General features: G+C 50.2%; 1 protein-coding gene across 1 annotated transcript in view; it reads left to right on the plus strand.

The window, feature by feature from the left end:
• Positions 1-3,042: 3,042 nt before the first annotated feature.
• VANGL1 (VANGL planar cell polarity protein 1) overlaps positions 3,043-15,419 on the plus strand; it is a 46,316-nt gene continuing 33,939 nt past the window's right edge. Inside the window, exons 1-3 of the mRNA XM_055808129.1 lie at positions 3,043-3,140; positions 11,343-11,634; positions 13,389-13,515. Of these exons, the coding sequence (XP_055664104.1) occupies positions 11,552-11,634; positions 13,389-13,515 (210 nt within the window). The 5' untranslated portion in view covers positions 3,043-3,140; positions 11,343-11,551. The remainder of the gene's footprint in view (positions 3,141-11,342; positions 11,635-13,388; positions 13,516-15,419) is intronic.

The following is a 15,419-nucleotide window of genomic DNA, read 5'->3' on the forward strand; positions in this document are numbered from 1 at the left end:
CTTGAACAAAAAAGAATTATTTTATTAATTTATTTGTTGAAGTAAGTGCAGAGCATCTACTAGCCTTCCTCTGCTACTTCCAATAAACTCGAGGTTGCAGCATCGTCATTCACAAGGATTTTTTTCTTTTTTTTAACAGAATAGAGAGAAATTAGGAGCAAATCAAATGTATTTATGATCTTATGCAAGTCCACTGCAGAAAGGGATGAAGAATCTGAGATCATACCCCTTTTCTGTGTGCCACATTATGAAACAGGCCAAGTTTGGGCCTGGCTTCATAAGAGTGTCCTACTTCTTCATCTGTCTGTGTGTGCATCTTAAGAGCATGCCATAAAGCAGTGCCCTGGTCCACATACTTGACCACTTGCAGATCCTTCCTGAAACATCTCTTGGCCGCTATGCCAGCAGGAACAGGAAAAGATCAAAACAGAGGGGAACTGAACTGTTCTGCATTACATGCAGACGGAGCGCACGCTGCACCAGAGACCACCTCTGTGTGGCATGGATGTTACTGGAGTGAGTCCAGCATAGGTACGCTAAAATGGTTCAGGGATCGGAGCATCTGACAGGAGAGGCCAGGAGAGCTGGGATTTTTTAGCCCTTGGAGGAGAGGTTTCAGGGTGGAATCAATGTGTGTAAATGTGTATCCACATATATAAATACCGGATGGAATGGAGGAAAAAAAAATAGAACCAGACTCTTTGTGGTGGTATCCAGTGAAAGGAAAAGAGGGAACAGCTACAAACTGAAATACATGAAATTCCACTTAAATGTGAGAATTATTTTTTTATATTTTTTTTTTTACTATGCAGGTGTTAAATACTGGAACAGGTTGCCCAGGGAGGTTGTGGACTCTCTGTCTTTGGAGATGCTCAAAACTTGGCACAGCCCTGAGCAACCTGCTCTAATTGACCCTGTTCTGAGTGGGAAGACTGGACCTCCAGAAATCCCTTCCAACATTCTCCTGTGAATCCATGACATCCGTTCTGGGTACTTCAGAGTTGGTTGGTTGTTGGTTTTGTGTTGGTTTTTTTAAATCTTCACTATTCAGTAGCGTATAAGAGCATAGCACTTCACACGTTTCTGAATTATGATCCTACCACACAAGGAGCTGGACTTGTAAAACATTCCCTCATGTCTCAGTGGTTTGAACAGATGATGAGAGAGAAGCATGTAACAGTATCTCAGCATCTGCCCCCAGCCCATCTTCAGTGTATTCCTCCTTTGCCAATATTCTGTGTAACAGCTTGACCTGGTTGGGTGCAAGTGGACGTCACCGCTGGATCTAACAGGTACCTAGACCAGCTAGGTCTGGACGGGGTGTAGGTGCAAACTCCTCTGAGGTTTGTATATGACCCCAGTTTACATCCTGAGCAATCTCCTTTCTGTGGGGTACTGCAACAAGCTCTGCTGCTGTAGACCACAAAACCAGTATTTGGCAATCCTCTAAATATTACTGAGCAGCTGCAGGAGCAGCATAGTAGGGGAAGAAATACAGGTTTAGCAAAGTTTCTTGGTTGCTTTCAAAGAAGTCCAGGTAACGACCTTTGAAAAAGACCCCTTGCCTTCCAGGCAGGGCAGCATCTCCCCATGTCCTCTTCCCCAGGTGGCACAGGTAAAACCTTGCTCCTCGCACCAGGCCTCTCCCCTGTGCCAGAGGCATGGCCTCCATAAACCGTTGCCTTTTGTCACATTTTCCCTGCCACCGAGCAGGGAGGAAGCAGGGGTGGTCCGGCGGCAGGGAGCCCCTAGCAGCCAGCCAGGCTGAGGCAGGCTTGCAGCAGGGTGTCAGATGCTTTCCAGGGCAGGGTCATTGCCTGGAATGCAGCAGAGCGCTCGGGCCTTGGGCAAGTTTAGACACATGTTGATGCATAATACAAGATGGAGCCTATCACTTGATATCGGCCTCTTCCAGTCAGGCACGGGGCTGGGTAAGCGTGTACGCCATGCAAAACAGGAGGTAATGTCATTACCAAATCCGAGTGATACGGAAACGTTTCTTCTAATACCGGGCTGACTGTTCCACTGTAAAGTCACACCGTGTTGTATGGATGCTGAGTAGGGGCAAGCACCACAAATAAAAGAGTAGTATTATTTTGGAAAAAGGGGAAATTGCAGAGGAAATATAATAGATGCAATCTACAGAAGCCACAATAACGGAACACAAAAACTATCTGACAGGAATAACTTCAGTGTTTTCTGCATTTGTTCCCTTTGTAGACTGGATCGTTCTTGAGTAGTTCAAAGCGCAGGACTGGAATCTAGGAGGTCTAGATTTTCTTCATGCATTCCCAGCTGCTGGTTCAGTGCATGGCCTGAAAACGTAATTATTTTTGAAGGGTAAGACAACCCAAAGGTGAAATGAAAAAGGACCAACATTAGAATACAGAAAAGATGACCTGCGTGGCACGCAGAGCTCTGCCCATTTCCCTCCCAGCTGCCCCGAGGAAGCAGTGTGAGGAATTTGGGAATTTTGTGCCCAAGGCTGGCTTCGGGCAGCCCGCTGGAGGCTTGGGGCAAACAGGCCCTTCTCCCCGGGGGGCAGGAGGCCCGCTCTGACCAGGCGCAAAGCGCGCAGCCGCTGCAGGCTGCGGGTGGCGGAGCAGGCCGAGCAGTCCCGGGGGCGAGGCACGGCAGTGCCGGCAGGACACCCAGCCGCGGAGAGAGCCCGTGAGCGTGGCGGTGGGTGAGGGCAGAGCCAGAGGGACGGGGGCTTTCTGGGGAGCGACGGTGGCAGGGGAGGTGATGGCGGGGGAGCTGTGGAGCTGTAGGGGTCAGCCCCGGGGGGCGCCGCAGCGGGCGCTGGGGGGGCGATGGCAGGTCTGGGGAAGCGCAGCGGGAGCGCGCGTAGGAGCCGCGGTGCCGGCGGGCAGCGCTGCGGGGAGGGGTCCTGAGGCGGAACCGGGGCTCCGGGGGGAGCGGCGGGGCCCCGCCCGCTGCGGCTGCAGCACGGCCCGGCCGGGCGCCGCCGGGCCCGCGGGGAGGGCGGCCTCGCCCGGGGGCGGGGCGGGGCGGTGCCGGGCACAGGAAGCGGAAAGCGGCGGCAGCAGCGACGGCGGCCGCCGCCGAGGGGAGGCGGCGGGGCTCGGCGCGGCGGCGGGTCGGTGCCGGGAGCGGCATGGGGCGGCCGCGGGAGGGAGGTGAGTGAGGGGGCGAGCCTGCCCCTGCGCCCGGCGGGCGGGGCGGGGGGCCGGGGGCCGTGGCGCTGCCCTCCACCACGCCCTCCCGCCGGCGGGACCCCGCTGCCGCTGCTCTGCCCCGGGGTGCCCGGGCCGGGGCGGCGGGACAGCCTCCTCGGCTCCCGCGCCCGGCGGCGGGGGGCCGTCCCCGGCCGGGGGGGGGCGCGGCGATGCCGGCTGCGGGGGCACCGACCCCGCTCCCCCTGCCCGGCGCTTCCCGGGGCGACTGGGCGGAGGGGGAAGGCGGCCGGGGCGCTGCCCTGTCCCGCGGCGCGGCCCCGCTCCCCTGCCGGCGGCGGGCGGCAGCTCGGCTCCCCGGGATGGAGCCCTGGAACGCCGCCGAGGCCCGCAGGGGCAGCCCCTGGGGGGGGCAGCGCTCCCCCCGCCGAGCCGTGCCCGGGGCGGACCCGTGCGCCGCGGAGGTGCGAGGGAGCCCGTGCCAGAGCGGGGGCTCCGCTGGTGCCTCCGTGCCCGCACCGCAGACCCCCAGCGGCTCGGTGGTTGGGGTCATCCCGCCGGGCAGCGAGCTACAGAGGTGACCGAGGGGAGGGAAGGCACAGGCGTGCTGCTCTGCTTAGAAGCTGGCTCGGTCGCTGAAGCGATGCCCGAAGTCGCGGGCTGGCAGCACTGGAGAGTTGTTTCTGTTCAGCAACTCGGGGCCTGGAGAAGCGCGTGTGGCAGGAGATAGCGCTGCTGCGCCTGGGCCGCGCTGGCCCGGGGGTGCGTGCCCGGGGTGCTGCTGAGCGTACCCAACAGAGGGCAAAGCTTTCGCATTAGCTGTTGGGTTTCTGTCACGGCACGCTTTGGAGAGCCGCTGTGAAACAAGGTTGTTTGCTTGTTTGCAAGACTGTCAGGGTTGTAAGTGATCTGCTTTATGCTAAAGGCTGTACTCTTTGACATGCGGGGTCTATGAAAGCATAAATGGCTTGATGGCAGGGGTTTTGGTCTGGGGAGGCAGACTTAGTGGTTCGATGTCTGAGGCAGTGGGGTTTTTTGGCCCTGGGTTTGTCAATAATGAACTGCCCACAAGATCTTTGCAGCTGTTAAGAAATCAAGGCGCACTGGCTGGAAGAGCAAGTTAGGATGTTGTGAAGTATATTCTGTGATATCATTATTGCCTGTGAGCCCATCACCAGGGCATCCTGACTTTGAGGAGAGGAGCTGGGGAGAAGAGAGCTTCAGCAGTGCCTTCGCATCTTTGAAGAGCTTCATTCTGACTGTGCCTCGCTCTCTTCCTGCACTGGGGTTTGGCCATATAGCTGGATGCAACTATGGGACCAGTGTTGGCTCTGGGATCATTTCGCTTGTTAATTGTGAAAAATAAATACGAGTGTCTTACAGAAAGCCTCCTCCCTTAAGAACGCTCCCTATGAGCTGACATTTTGAAAGGATCCCAGCCTGTGTCAGAACCACCCAGGCAAGTATGTCCTAACTGTCCACGGTCATTGGCCAGTGGCTCTTTTTGGCTGTTGCTGGCCTTCTGCTTTTGGTTACTAGTGGCAGTGTTCTTGGTGGCCCTTACCTTATGGATATATGCACCTAGGGAGGGCTTACTGTTACCGTGAGGCCAGGATAAGGTACTAGGAAAATGCTACTAAGATGACTGCAGTTGTCCTAGCAAAGCTGCACGCCTGTTGTGTTGTTGTGGTAGCCTGCCTGCCTTCCACCCCTGCTTCTGACAGCTAAAGCAAAGGACGGCATCAGAAATGGGGCTTTGCTGCTGTAGGCTGTGTTGTGCTGTGTCGGGACTCGAGAGGCAGAGAACTGTGTTGTCCAGTTTTGCTGGTGGGAAACAGTAAGTGCTGTGCTCCTCTGTGTCTGGTACCTTCACTGGGGAATTTGGTGGAAGGAGAAAATGAACCCTTGTGAAAACTATCTTATGACTTCTTCTAATTTCTCATTAGCTTTTACTTTAGAACTACCTGATTTCTGTCAAATTGAAAAACAGTGGTTATTTCCTCGGGGGTCAACACCCTTGCCCTTTCTCCTTGCAAGGTCAGAACCGCTTGGCTTTGTACAGGGTTGAGCAGGAGGCAGGGGATAGGGGGGGTCTCCATACTGTGTAGTTGCGCTGTATTGTGTCGCACTGGGGATTTGATCAGGGTCCGTTGGCTTTTTTGCATTTTAAATCCAAATAGAAAATGCAGGAGGACATGCAGTATCCTAAACAAGGGGGTGCATTTTCATTAGAGAAACCTTTTGCAGTTTATAGCCTTTAATGCTATCTCAGTATCCAAGTGCTATGGCTAAAAGTAAACTTTAAAAATAAGGTACCTATCCAGGCAGGCAGTACCTGAGGAGTCCTGCAAGAGTCTTTGCCCAGTTTGTGTTTTTCAGTAAGGCTGTGGGGCTTTAAATGTTGGCATTCCCAGCAGCTGTAGTATCACGAGGGTGAGGCCAGGATACCTTCTGCCGTGTTGCATGGCTCTGGGGTTAAGAGGAACACTTGGAGGTCTAGCAGCACAGCAGGGATGTATGAGCGAGGCAGCACATGCTTTCACTGGTCTGATAGGGTGGCAGCTGAGTATAATTTGCAGGATAGATTTGGATGTTGGTTGTGCTTCAGAAACTTAGTGCGCATGTGGTTCTAGCAGTGGGCAGAGGAGATCCTTCAGGGAGGTGCTTCACCGATGGGTCCCATGTGCAGAACTTCCCAACTTCCAGCTGTGGAACGGCGGGGCAGGAGGCAGGGGCTTGCTGTTCAGGAACATTGCTTGCCTGGGTGGTGCTTTTGGCCAGGCGTTTCTGTTGTCAATTGAAACAGCCTCATTACGTTTTCAGATGTGTGTTGTTGCATGTTCTGATTAAACGTGCAGGTGGATTGCTTCAATAAACCAAGTGACTTTTCTTTTGGAAATATCCATGTCGTGGACTAATGGTTTTCAGCCTGGGGCTGGAAATTCCCGTGAGTCTATGAAATCTTTCTAAGAAACCTCTGAGAAGCAAAAGCGAAGAGAATCTATTGCTATAGGGAGTTTGAATTTGCTGACTACTAAACATTTTTGGGGGATGCGGGGCTTGGCTTGCCAATCAAGAACCACCTCTGTAGAGTAAAAGCCTGGGCTTTAAAATATATATCTCTATGATCAAAATTAACCTTATTTAATGACATGCAAAAATAAATAAAGAGCTTTTGGAAAAGCCTTGTTTCCCGAAGCTTGTTGGCCGTTAAAACTGCAAGCCTTGGCTCTGCGAGTAGGTTAGCGTGGTTGAACTTCTGTGCTTACAGATCAAATTGCTGGACTGGGGCCTGGTCAGGAAATTCAAAAGCAAAAGGTTCCTGTGGCATTGCTCACAGATCTCACTATATATGCTGTTGAACATAGCAAGTTACGTAACTTCTCGTTTTTCTGAAGTGAATAATGGGAATACGCTGCAGCCGTACGGTGCGGGCGAGTTAATGCCGGAGCTGGAAGGCTTCCTTGCTGCTTAGCCATCTCTTAATTATTTTTACTCTTGAACCCTAACGCTATCCCATAGCTTAGCACTTGGGGTTCTGCATGTTTAATTTGTAAAGCTCTTCATTTCACTAAAGGAAGGAAAAAAGATTTCTCAGCGTGATAGCTCGTGGGCATCCGTTACCCTATAGACAGCTGGTGCTGTTTAACAAGCGAGGCTGGCAGCGTACAGAGCCGAATGTGCGCACATCCTCACGGACACTTGTGGCTGCTTGTGCTCCAGATGGCACTTCCAAATATGTGTAACTCCATGAACCGACTGGTAAATCAACTCTAATTGATTGCAAGTTTTAAATGGAGTAAGACTGAAACTGTACAGACGAGGATTTCAAAGCTGAGCTACTTTGGAGTTATTTGCCTCAACTTCACAGGGGAAGATCCATCGGGAAAGCACGGGATGTAAAAGAGTGCTCGTTTGTGTTTGCCCTCTTTGATTTAAAGATGTAACTTGCTCTTTTAAATTTCCCTTGGGCTTGGAGCCAAACTGTGCTCCCTTGAAGACGATCACAAAGCGAACTTCATTGGAAAGGGGATTGGGCTCCCAGCATGGAAAATAGCAATTCAAAAGAACTCTTCTTGGAGATTTATGAGCATATGAAAAGAGGGAGTTACAGCGAGTTGTGTAGCTGCGTAGAAACTGTGATTACAGTGATCTCTGCGGTGTTCAGGGGTAACTGAATTTCTCTGCTGTCATTCAGGATGCAGCCATCCTTGCCTGCGTAGGATCCCAAAATTTTCTTTGCAGTATCCTTAGCTTTGTTTTCCATCTCGTACTGGGCATCCTTCTGTCAGTGGTGAGGGAAAGGCAAAGTGAGAGTGCTGGCCGTACTGGGAGCAAACTGCTGGGTGTGCAGTTACACAATTGTCGTGTTTGGAGCGGAGAGGGCATTCCCATCTCCCCTCTAGCTGTTCGCTGGCGTGGCTGTTCACCCTGGTGATGGTTTTACTGTTTGGGGCTGTGCTGTGAACTAGGTCACGGAAAGGATCCAAGACAAAAGCGTGGCGAGCGGGAGAGAAGGGATTTTTTTTGTTTTGTTTTCCAGCGGTGCTGTTTGGTCGCTGAGGATTGTGTTGACACAACCAAGAGTGGTGAACTGTGGTGTGGAGGTGGAAGCTACTTACACCAGCTTTCTTGTCAACGCTGAAACACAGTGCAACTGTACGCTCAGGCCAAAGGAGCTTTCTTTCACAGAGGGCCAGGAACTTTGCAAACAGACCATGCCTTCAGTGGAGTCCTGCGAGATGTAATGATCTTTTGTGAAGCCATTTCAGTTGGCTAAATTTGACTCTCAATTCAGACCTGTTTGTGGAGGGATGAGACCCTTGAATGATGGGGCTGCTTTTTGACGCAGCACAGTTGTCCTTGCCCAGCGGGGTAGGGTAAGAATCATCATTCATAGCGATTTAGTCAGGGAGATGTTTAAAGGCTGCACTTAGTTTGGATATGGTTGTGTTATGAAGGAGATGTATACATGGCTTGTGTTCTTTAGCTTTTTCTCAGGCTCTAGTGGTGGGCACTGTTGGGGTGGTGGCTAATTTGGGGTTGGCATCTGTCTGTGCCATTGAAAGAGCTCCAATCTGGAAGTATAGCTTAGCATGTTAGTTGTCTCTTGGTGCCCTCCCTACCTCTTCCCCAGTAGTTCCAGAATCTTTTCTGGGGTAAGGCTGGTCCCCTTCTTTCTGTAAAATAGACCAGGAGGTAGGTAACCGGCTCGGCTTGGCTGTGAGGAACACGTGTTTGGACTGTGCTCCTCCATCCCTGGTATCTTCGTCTCATCCTGCTCAGACTGGGAGTGGTGTCCAGCTAGCAGCCCAGACTGTCCTTTGTTAGCCCAGTCTAGGAAGCCTTATTGATAATTAGCCTCGGGTGTGCACCTGGCAGAGCCAGTGGTCTTCTCCTTTTGCCGGCTGAAGTGGGGCAGATATATTTTATTCCCAGCAGCCCTGTGACTGGCAGGAAGATCAGTGTGGCCACCGGTGTGTCCTGCAGCAGGGGCAAGGAGGCAGTGCAGAGTCCCGGAGTTTGTTGTACTGCTTCTGACAGCAATCCAGGAGACTTAACGTTTTTTGGTGGCCACCTTGTTGACTTTTCGCAGAGCTGTTTCAAAACCGTTGCTGCTGTTTACACAGAAAACCAAAGTTGGCATGATCCAGCCTGCCCTGCCGTTCCTGTGTCAGTCTTCCCATGAGTCTGCTTCTCTGCCTGCTGCCGGGCACTGCCTTGCTTTACACGCTGTCAAATGGGCACTGCTCCGTCATGGTTTGTGTTTAGGCAGCCTGTGCATTTCCACAGCAGATCCTACCTGCTGGAATAATCTCTGATGCGTCCCGAGAAGTGTGATGCTTTGCTGCTGGGGCTGAGGGGTCAGAAGAGGAGGTCTGTTCCCAGCCCTGTCTCAGCTCTGATTCTTCTGTCTGGGAGTTGGGGGGAAATTCTTTTATGTTGTTGGAGGAAAAGGCTGGGAGTTGATACTTTCCTAGAAGCCTAGGAAAAATGCGTAACCCTTACTGGTATATGCCAGCAGCTGTCCTTGCTTTTCCTATTCCTGTAATGTATTTGTGAAGATGGTAAGTTGTTCTCAAAGGGACTCCAGTAACATCACAGTCAGTGGTTTAAGCCTGTAATACTTGTCATCACCTTTTGTACAACTGAGGGTGTTTCTGGTTTGCAATGCCTAATGATTGCAAGGTCCTCTGTAGCCATCTCCTCTGTTGGCATCCTACTGCACTTTGAAGGTAGAGGGGTGGTGGCCTCACCCCAATTTATCAGAGAAGGTCGTCAGGCACAGAGGAAGGATTTTTCCATGGTTGCCTAGCAGGACAGTAGCAGGACAGAGGTAAAAATCAGCTTTAATGAATCCCAGCCTATTGCTGGAGCCATAAGCTACAGGCTGTGTGCAAGTCTAGGGAGTTAACGAGTGTTAACATCATGTGTCCCAGGCTGCGGGATTTTTATTCCTGTTACAGTAATGATGCCATTTTCCAAACCGTGCCGTGCCTTGGCTTTATGTTTCACTGTGTTTAAATCCATCTTCATTCCTCCCCTCCCAGAACTGGGGCTTGTGTTCCCATCCTTATTTGTCCTTCCTAGATTCTCTGCTGCTTTTTAGGAGCTTTCTCGAGGCATGATACACACTTAGAGCTTGGGAATTTCTGTACACAAAAGGTGTGTGTCCCCCCCGCACCTTCTCTCCGAGAGCCCTGGCAAGCCCAAGTGCTGTGCAAATACCTGCAGCTCCTGATGCAGCAGGAACACTTCTTTATTTCATCGCAGATTGCACCGCCAGCCAAGGAACCCTGTGGGGAAGAGGCTTCGTTCTTTGGCGCAGCTTGCGTGTGGTAGAGCTCCCTGCTCAGTTACGAGCTTTTCTGGAGGTGTTAGCGGAGGAATCTTATTGCTGGAAAGAATAGTTGGCCAAGTATAAAGCCCAATTTCTGTTGTTGTCCCTCTGTGTTTGGGGAGGGAGAGGGCTGAAAGCAGCGGTTGACTGTTTTATTGCTAACAGCTTTGAGAAACTGCTGCGAGCAGAAAATAATGGAGGGATTTAATTTGATTTTAGAGCGGGCTTTCGCCCACTCTGGAAGTACAGCATGGCTGTAGTCCTGTGTTGGCTGGAGGCAGCAGTTGTCTGGGCAGGAGGTATGTGAGAGTGCTCCTGCGTGCCAAGTGCTGGGCTGTGCCAAGGTCTGTAGCTGTGACCGCTCCGTCTGCACCTCTTCACCGTTTGCATGTATTCCCCCAAACCGGTGACGGTGCTTCCCTCCGTCCCCTTTCTCTTGTCGCCTAACGCAGGATGTGGGTTTGGAAGGCGGGGGTGGTGTCTACCCTTCTTCCCCACAGCGTTAAGGGTTTTGACATGTCGCTGTTGGGAATTGTTCTGATGTTGCCCTGCTCCTGTTCCAAAACGCGTGACTCTCTTCTGCCCTTTACGGATGGGACTTAAGCTTCTGTTCCAAATGGAAGTACGCCGTAAGAAACGCTGGCCCATATAAGCTAGACGTGATCTCTAATCAACTCTCCCCAGTGTTATTAGTATGTGTATATATAGAGAGACAATTTTTAATAAAATTCAATTCTTCAAGGCCCAAATTAGTTTCTGGAGGCAAAGGTTACAAAGGAAGGGAGGTGCTCATAGCGCCATTGATTGTATAGCAGCTAATGCTTGCAAAATGGGCACACCTTGCAGTTGTGAAAACAAAGCAGGTTCAGACATGGTGGTCTGATCCTCTCCTGTGTTTCTCCTAGGAAAGTTACCCTTACCCCCCACCCCCCTTCCCCCCAGATGCAGAGTGGCAGCATTACAGCCATAGGTAGGGGGATCTGGGCTGTGTGTTACACGGGTGAGGAGATGGGGGTGTGCAGGTCAAGGCCAGTACAGAAATTCTCCCCTAGAAAAAGTAGCTAGAGTGCTGAGCCTTCTCAGAGTCACTCTCTTTTCCAGGTGACTTACGCTGTTTCTTCCATATTTTTAGATGAATGTGCTGGACTTAACTTCTCTCTGTTTAGCAATCAGTTTATGTAAAGTTCTACAAATGCATGTATTTCACTGGACCAGAGAGAGAGATACCAGCCAGGACAAGCTTGCAAATTGGGCACAGTGTGATGTGGGTGGTGGCATGTGGCCAGGATGAGGGAATTGCTGCAGTAGGAATGATGTCTTGCTTTGATTAGAGTGCACTTCCATGCCTGTTTCTCTTTCCTTAGGTCGATCGTGAGGAGCTGAGCACCCTCCCTTCCCTCCCCTCTGATCCGATTCCTTTTAAGTGAAGCTCACTGGCTTTCTGAGGACCAGACCTCACTGATGACTGGGAAGCAAAGAGTACCCAGGAAAGCACTTTTACCACGGACTCCACCTCAGGAGCACCAGGAACTTGTCTTCTGAGTAAAATCTGTGTTCCTTCCGTGCAGACCCAATGTCTGCTGCAATGGATACAGAATCAACATATTCGGGATACTCCCACTACTCAGGTCACTCCAAAAAAGCCCACAGACAAGGGTAAGGAAATGTTTATTTTTAGTTAGTTACTGCTTTAAGCACATGTCCCGTGGGAAAAAACCTGTAAGCCAGAATGAAATCCGTGGGGCCACAGCTCTGGAGGAGATGTACGTGGAGAGTCCTTATGAGGAACCCAGTCAGGAGACTGGAAACAATAATGCAGCCAACTTAGTGATACTCAACCTGTTGGATGCACACTGGGGTCATGAATGGCCAGAAAGATTGAGATAGTGCCAGCAGAAGGAAAAGATGACTTAACTCCCCTCTTATAGTGCAAGGCCTGAGTAGAGGCTCAGGGGAGGAGACATGTCAGACTGCCTAAACTGATAATTGTCAGTTACTGTCTTCTGATGCCATTTCTTTATTGCATAATAATAAGGTTTCCTATCTCTTCCCACCATCCCCCTGGCTAATCTGTTGATGGTGTGTCAGGGTTTTTTAATAGAATTTGAGCGATGCTTGAGTCCACAAGTCATTTATCAGTATTGATTGGATTAGAAGTCAGGCTTTTTGGAGCTTTTTGGTCCTGTCTGTTGTGGTAGTTCAGCAGCCTCAAGAAACATCTTGCTGTGAAACTTCTGATTACTTGGAAACATGACCCTTTTTCTTTTCCTGCATCACCATTAGTTTTACATGCAAAATGTGTGCCACTTACAGTCTTTGCAACTTAGAACTGAGCTGGTCCAAAATAACTTTGCATTTCAGAAGCAATTATCCTGTGTTGTTGGAAAAAGTATTCTTCCATGAAATGAAGTCTCTTTGCTCGCAGTCCAGTTATTGAGTAAATCATCTCATTTGCCTTTCCTCCCTTCTTTAACACCCCCACCCCCAATATGGATCGCTCTTTGAAGCTTAGAATGCCATGTGGAAAGATGCCTTCAAAGTTCCCAGAACGACATAAAAATTCTAGAGCCTCTTATTGTGAACAGGCCATGAAACCTTGGGGGTTTGGTAATTCCAAGAGAGATGCAATGGAGAGAGCAGAGCTGGGGCACTGGATGCTCCTGAGCTTTAAGATGGTCCTTGAGCGCAGTGAGGGTCTCTGGTGCAAAGGCTGCTTTCCTGTCTGGGGAGGAAAGTACCGATGAGCAGATTAGTGGGGATTGTCTCAAAATGAGTTATTGTCAGATGAGAAACTGTGAGTTCTACAAGGGTACTCTGGAAGTAAGCATGAGCCTGGTGCCCTTGGTGTTCTTGCTGTCTTGGTAAGGGTTAACTGGGGGTTATTGACTAGTGGAAATAAACTTCACCAATTGTTGTACGGTGTTGAGGTCCTAGTTGACGAGACTTTACGCTGCAGGAACTGAAGCTGTCTTGGTTAATTCCTTGTGTTAACCCTACATGTCCCTGTGAGACACTTTGTTGCAGGTGGAGAGCTGCGTAGCCCAGTTAACCCCAAGCGGAGCTGCCAGTTGTTTGGAGGATGCAAGCTTCCCTTCCAAGCACAGCGCTGTCGGAAGCTGTTTTAAGAGAAGATGAGGCGGTGGGGATGTACCCTGTCTCCTTTGCTCCCCTCTCCAGTCACTGAGAGGATAGACCGTACCAGCCACCAGGCTGCAGGCTGCTCTGGTCAAGGATCCTTTCTACCTCTTCCAAAGCTTGTTTTGTCACAGATCCAGTATTGATGAAGCGATGGGCAAGCATGATACTGACCCAATGCTTAGGACACCTGCTGCAGGTAGAGGCGTAGCAGATTCCAGGCTCTGTCCTGGAAACTATTTGATAATGTTGTTCTCTTGTTTTCTTTGGAAAAGGAGTCGGGACAGGCACAAATCGCCGCGAAGCAAAGACGGCAGTCGGTCTGAGAAGTCCGTCACTATCCAGACACCTCCTGCAGAGCCGCTGCTTGGGAACGATGCCTCTCGGGCGGAGGAGGGCCAGGTAAGGAGGCAGTGAAATTAAACGTGGAGTGTGGTTTCTGAAACGGAGCGTATGACTTGCCAGCATATGAGTAGGAAAAAAATGATGCTCACTTGTAAAGAAGCATGACTTACGGGTACCCTTGATTCATGCCTAATGCCAAGGCCTCAATCAGTCGTGTCTTTTTCTGAGAGCATTAGTTTTGACAGCAGCGGTGCTGATGTGACTACTCCTGGGGCACTAATTTGCCTCTGTCTCCAGAACGTCATCTGCCAAGCTCTGTAGAAACATCTGTTTCCATCATCTCACTGTGCATTATGCAGGTCAACCCTTTCACCTGTATGTGGGCTTTTGGTTTTTAAGCAGGCTTTGCTCTAGGTAATCATGCGAAACACATTAGGACCAGCATCCCAGTAGGAAAAGGAGATGAGAAATGTAAAACTAATGTGAAATAGCTGGGCAGGCGGGTGAACTCAGTGATGAAAACTAGTACATTAACACTGGGTTAGATAAAGAGTGGAATAATGCTGGGTTTAGATTGCACCTAGGATGGATCCAATACTCTCTCTCTGCTCTAGCAGCTGATGTGAAGGTGCATATTCATTTTTGAAGAATGGCTGACGCTGCAAGACATGGAATGCAGGATGTTTCATGCCCCCTGGGCTGGATTTGGGGTGTGTTAATCCTTGGCTGTGGGGCTTCACAGTTTCCACCCAAACTGTGTATGGTAGTACTTTTGGCAGTACTCATGTCGCTGCAGGTGGGCTGGCTTCATGTGCTGCCACTTGGTATTTTGGAATCAGATGCTGCTTTTCATGGATCCCAGCTATTATTTGAAATAGATCTAAGGTGTCAATGAATTCTTAGGCCCTTGTTTTCATGCAGACCTCCTCAGCGTGAATTAAAGCCAAAGCGAAATAAGTTGATGTGTGAGCAAGACCTTTCTCCTAGGGAGCAGAGTGCCCAGGGTTGGATCCGGCAGCTTTTGTACCACTAGAGACACGCTCATATTTCTGTGTAACTGCACATTTTTTGTTTGTGCCACTTAATGTGGGAGGAATTGTTATAAGGGTAGACTGAGAGCAGGGTTGCCTGCTGTCTTCTGGGTTGTAGCATTAAGCTGCTCTGGTGTTTCTGTCCCTTCTCTTCTGCACAGTTTCTCTCTTCCTCAAATGGAGGAAACTATGCAGAGCTATTTAATGCATAAACATAAAATAGTTGAAATGCTTAGATGCTTTACCAGAGACACTGAAAAAGAGGAAAATGGGATAGGATTATGCTGCTTTTCTTGACAAGCTACAATGCAGATATCTCTTCTGGGGCCTCTGTTTTGGTGAGAAGTGACTCAAAACCCCCTCATATTAATTCAAGATGCTGACTGTTTGTGGTTGGTCTGTCTCACAACCCTACTGCTCTAGGCATAGGAGGTATTCATGTCTTGGAGTGCATTAGAATTTATACCCCTGGAGTTGTTCAAAGTAGTCATCCTGCCTGTCTGCTCCTTTCCCAAAGATTCACTTCTAAAGAAGTGAATAAAGGACTAAAATGATGCCTGTTTCTTTAAAACAAAATGCTTTGATCAGCATGTGTAGCTGCAGAAGTCTGGCAGAAGGTGTAAATCCTTTTAATGGCACGAGCTGCAGGGAGATACACTCGGGAGGATAGGAAGAAGAGCAAAACGTGTGCTTCTGAATGCGAGTTGCAGCTACAAAGGGGTTGGGTGCCAAGCAATGAAGCGCATGCATTGCCGCCCTTCGGTGTGTGTTTGTGGGAAGCATCAGGAGTCTTCATGTGCATGAGTCACTCCAGCAGCAGCTGTGAGTCAAATCCATACATGTCAGTGTAACTCTTTGGCCATGCCAGCTCCAGGAAGGAGCGATTGGAGACATCGTGGGATGGGAGAGCTAGCTTGCAGAAGTCCTCTG

This window comes from Falco peregrinus, chromosome 6 (genome assembly GCF_023634155.1).
Source record: "Falco peregrinus isolate bFalPer1 chromosome 6, bFalPer1.pri, whole genome shotgun sequence".
Taxonomy (NCBI): domain Eukaryota; kingdom Metazoa; phylum Chordata; class Aves; order Falconiformes; family Falconidae; genus Falco; species Falco peregrinus.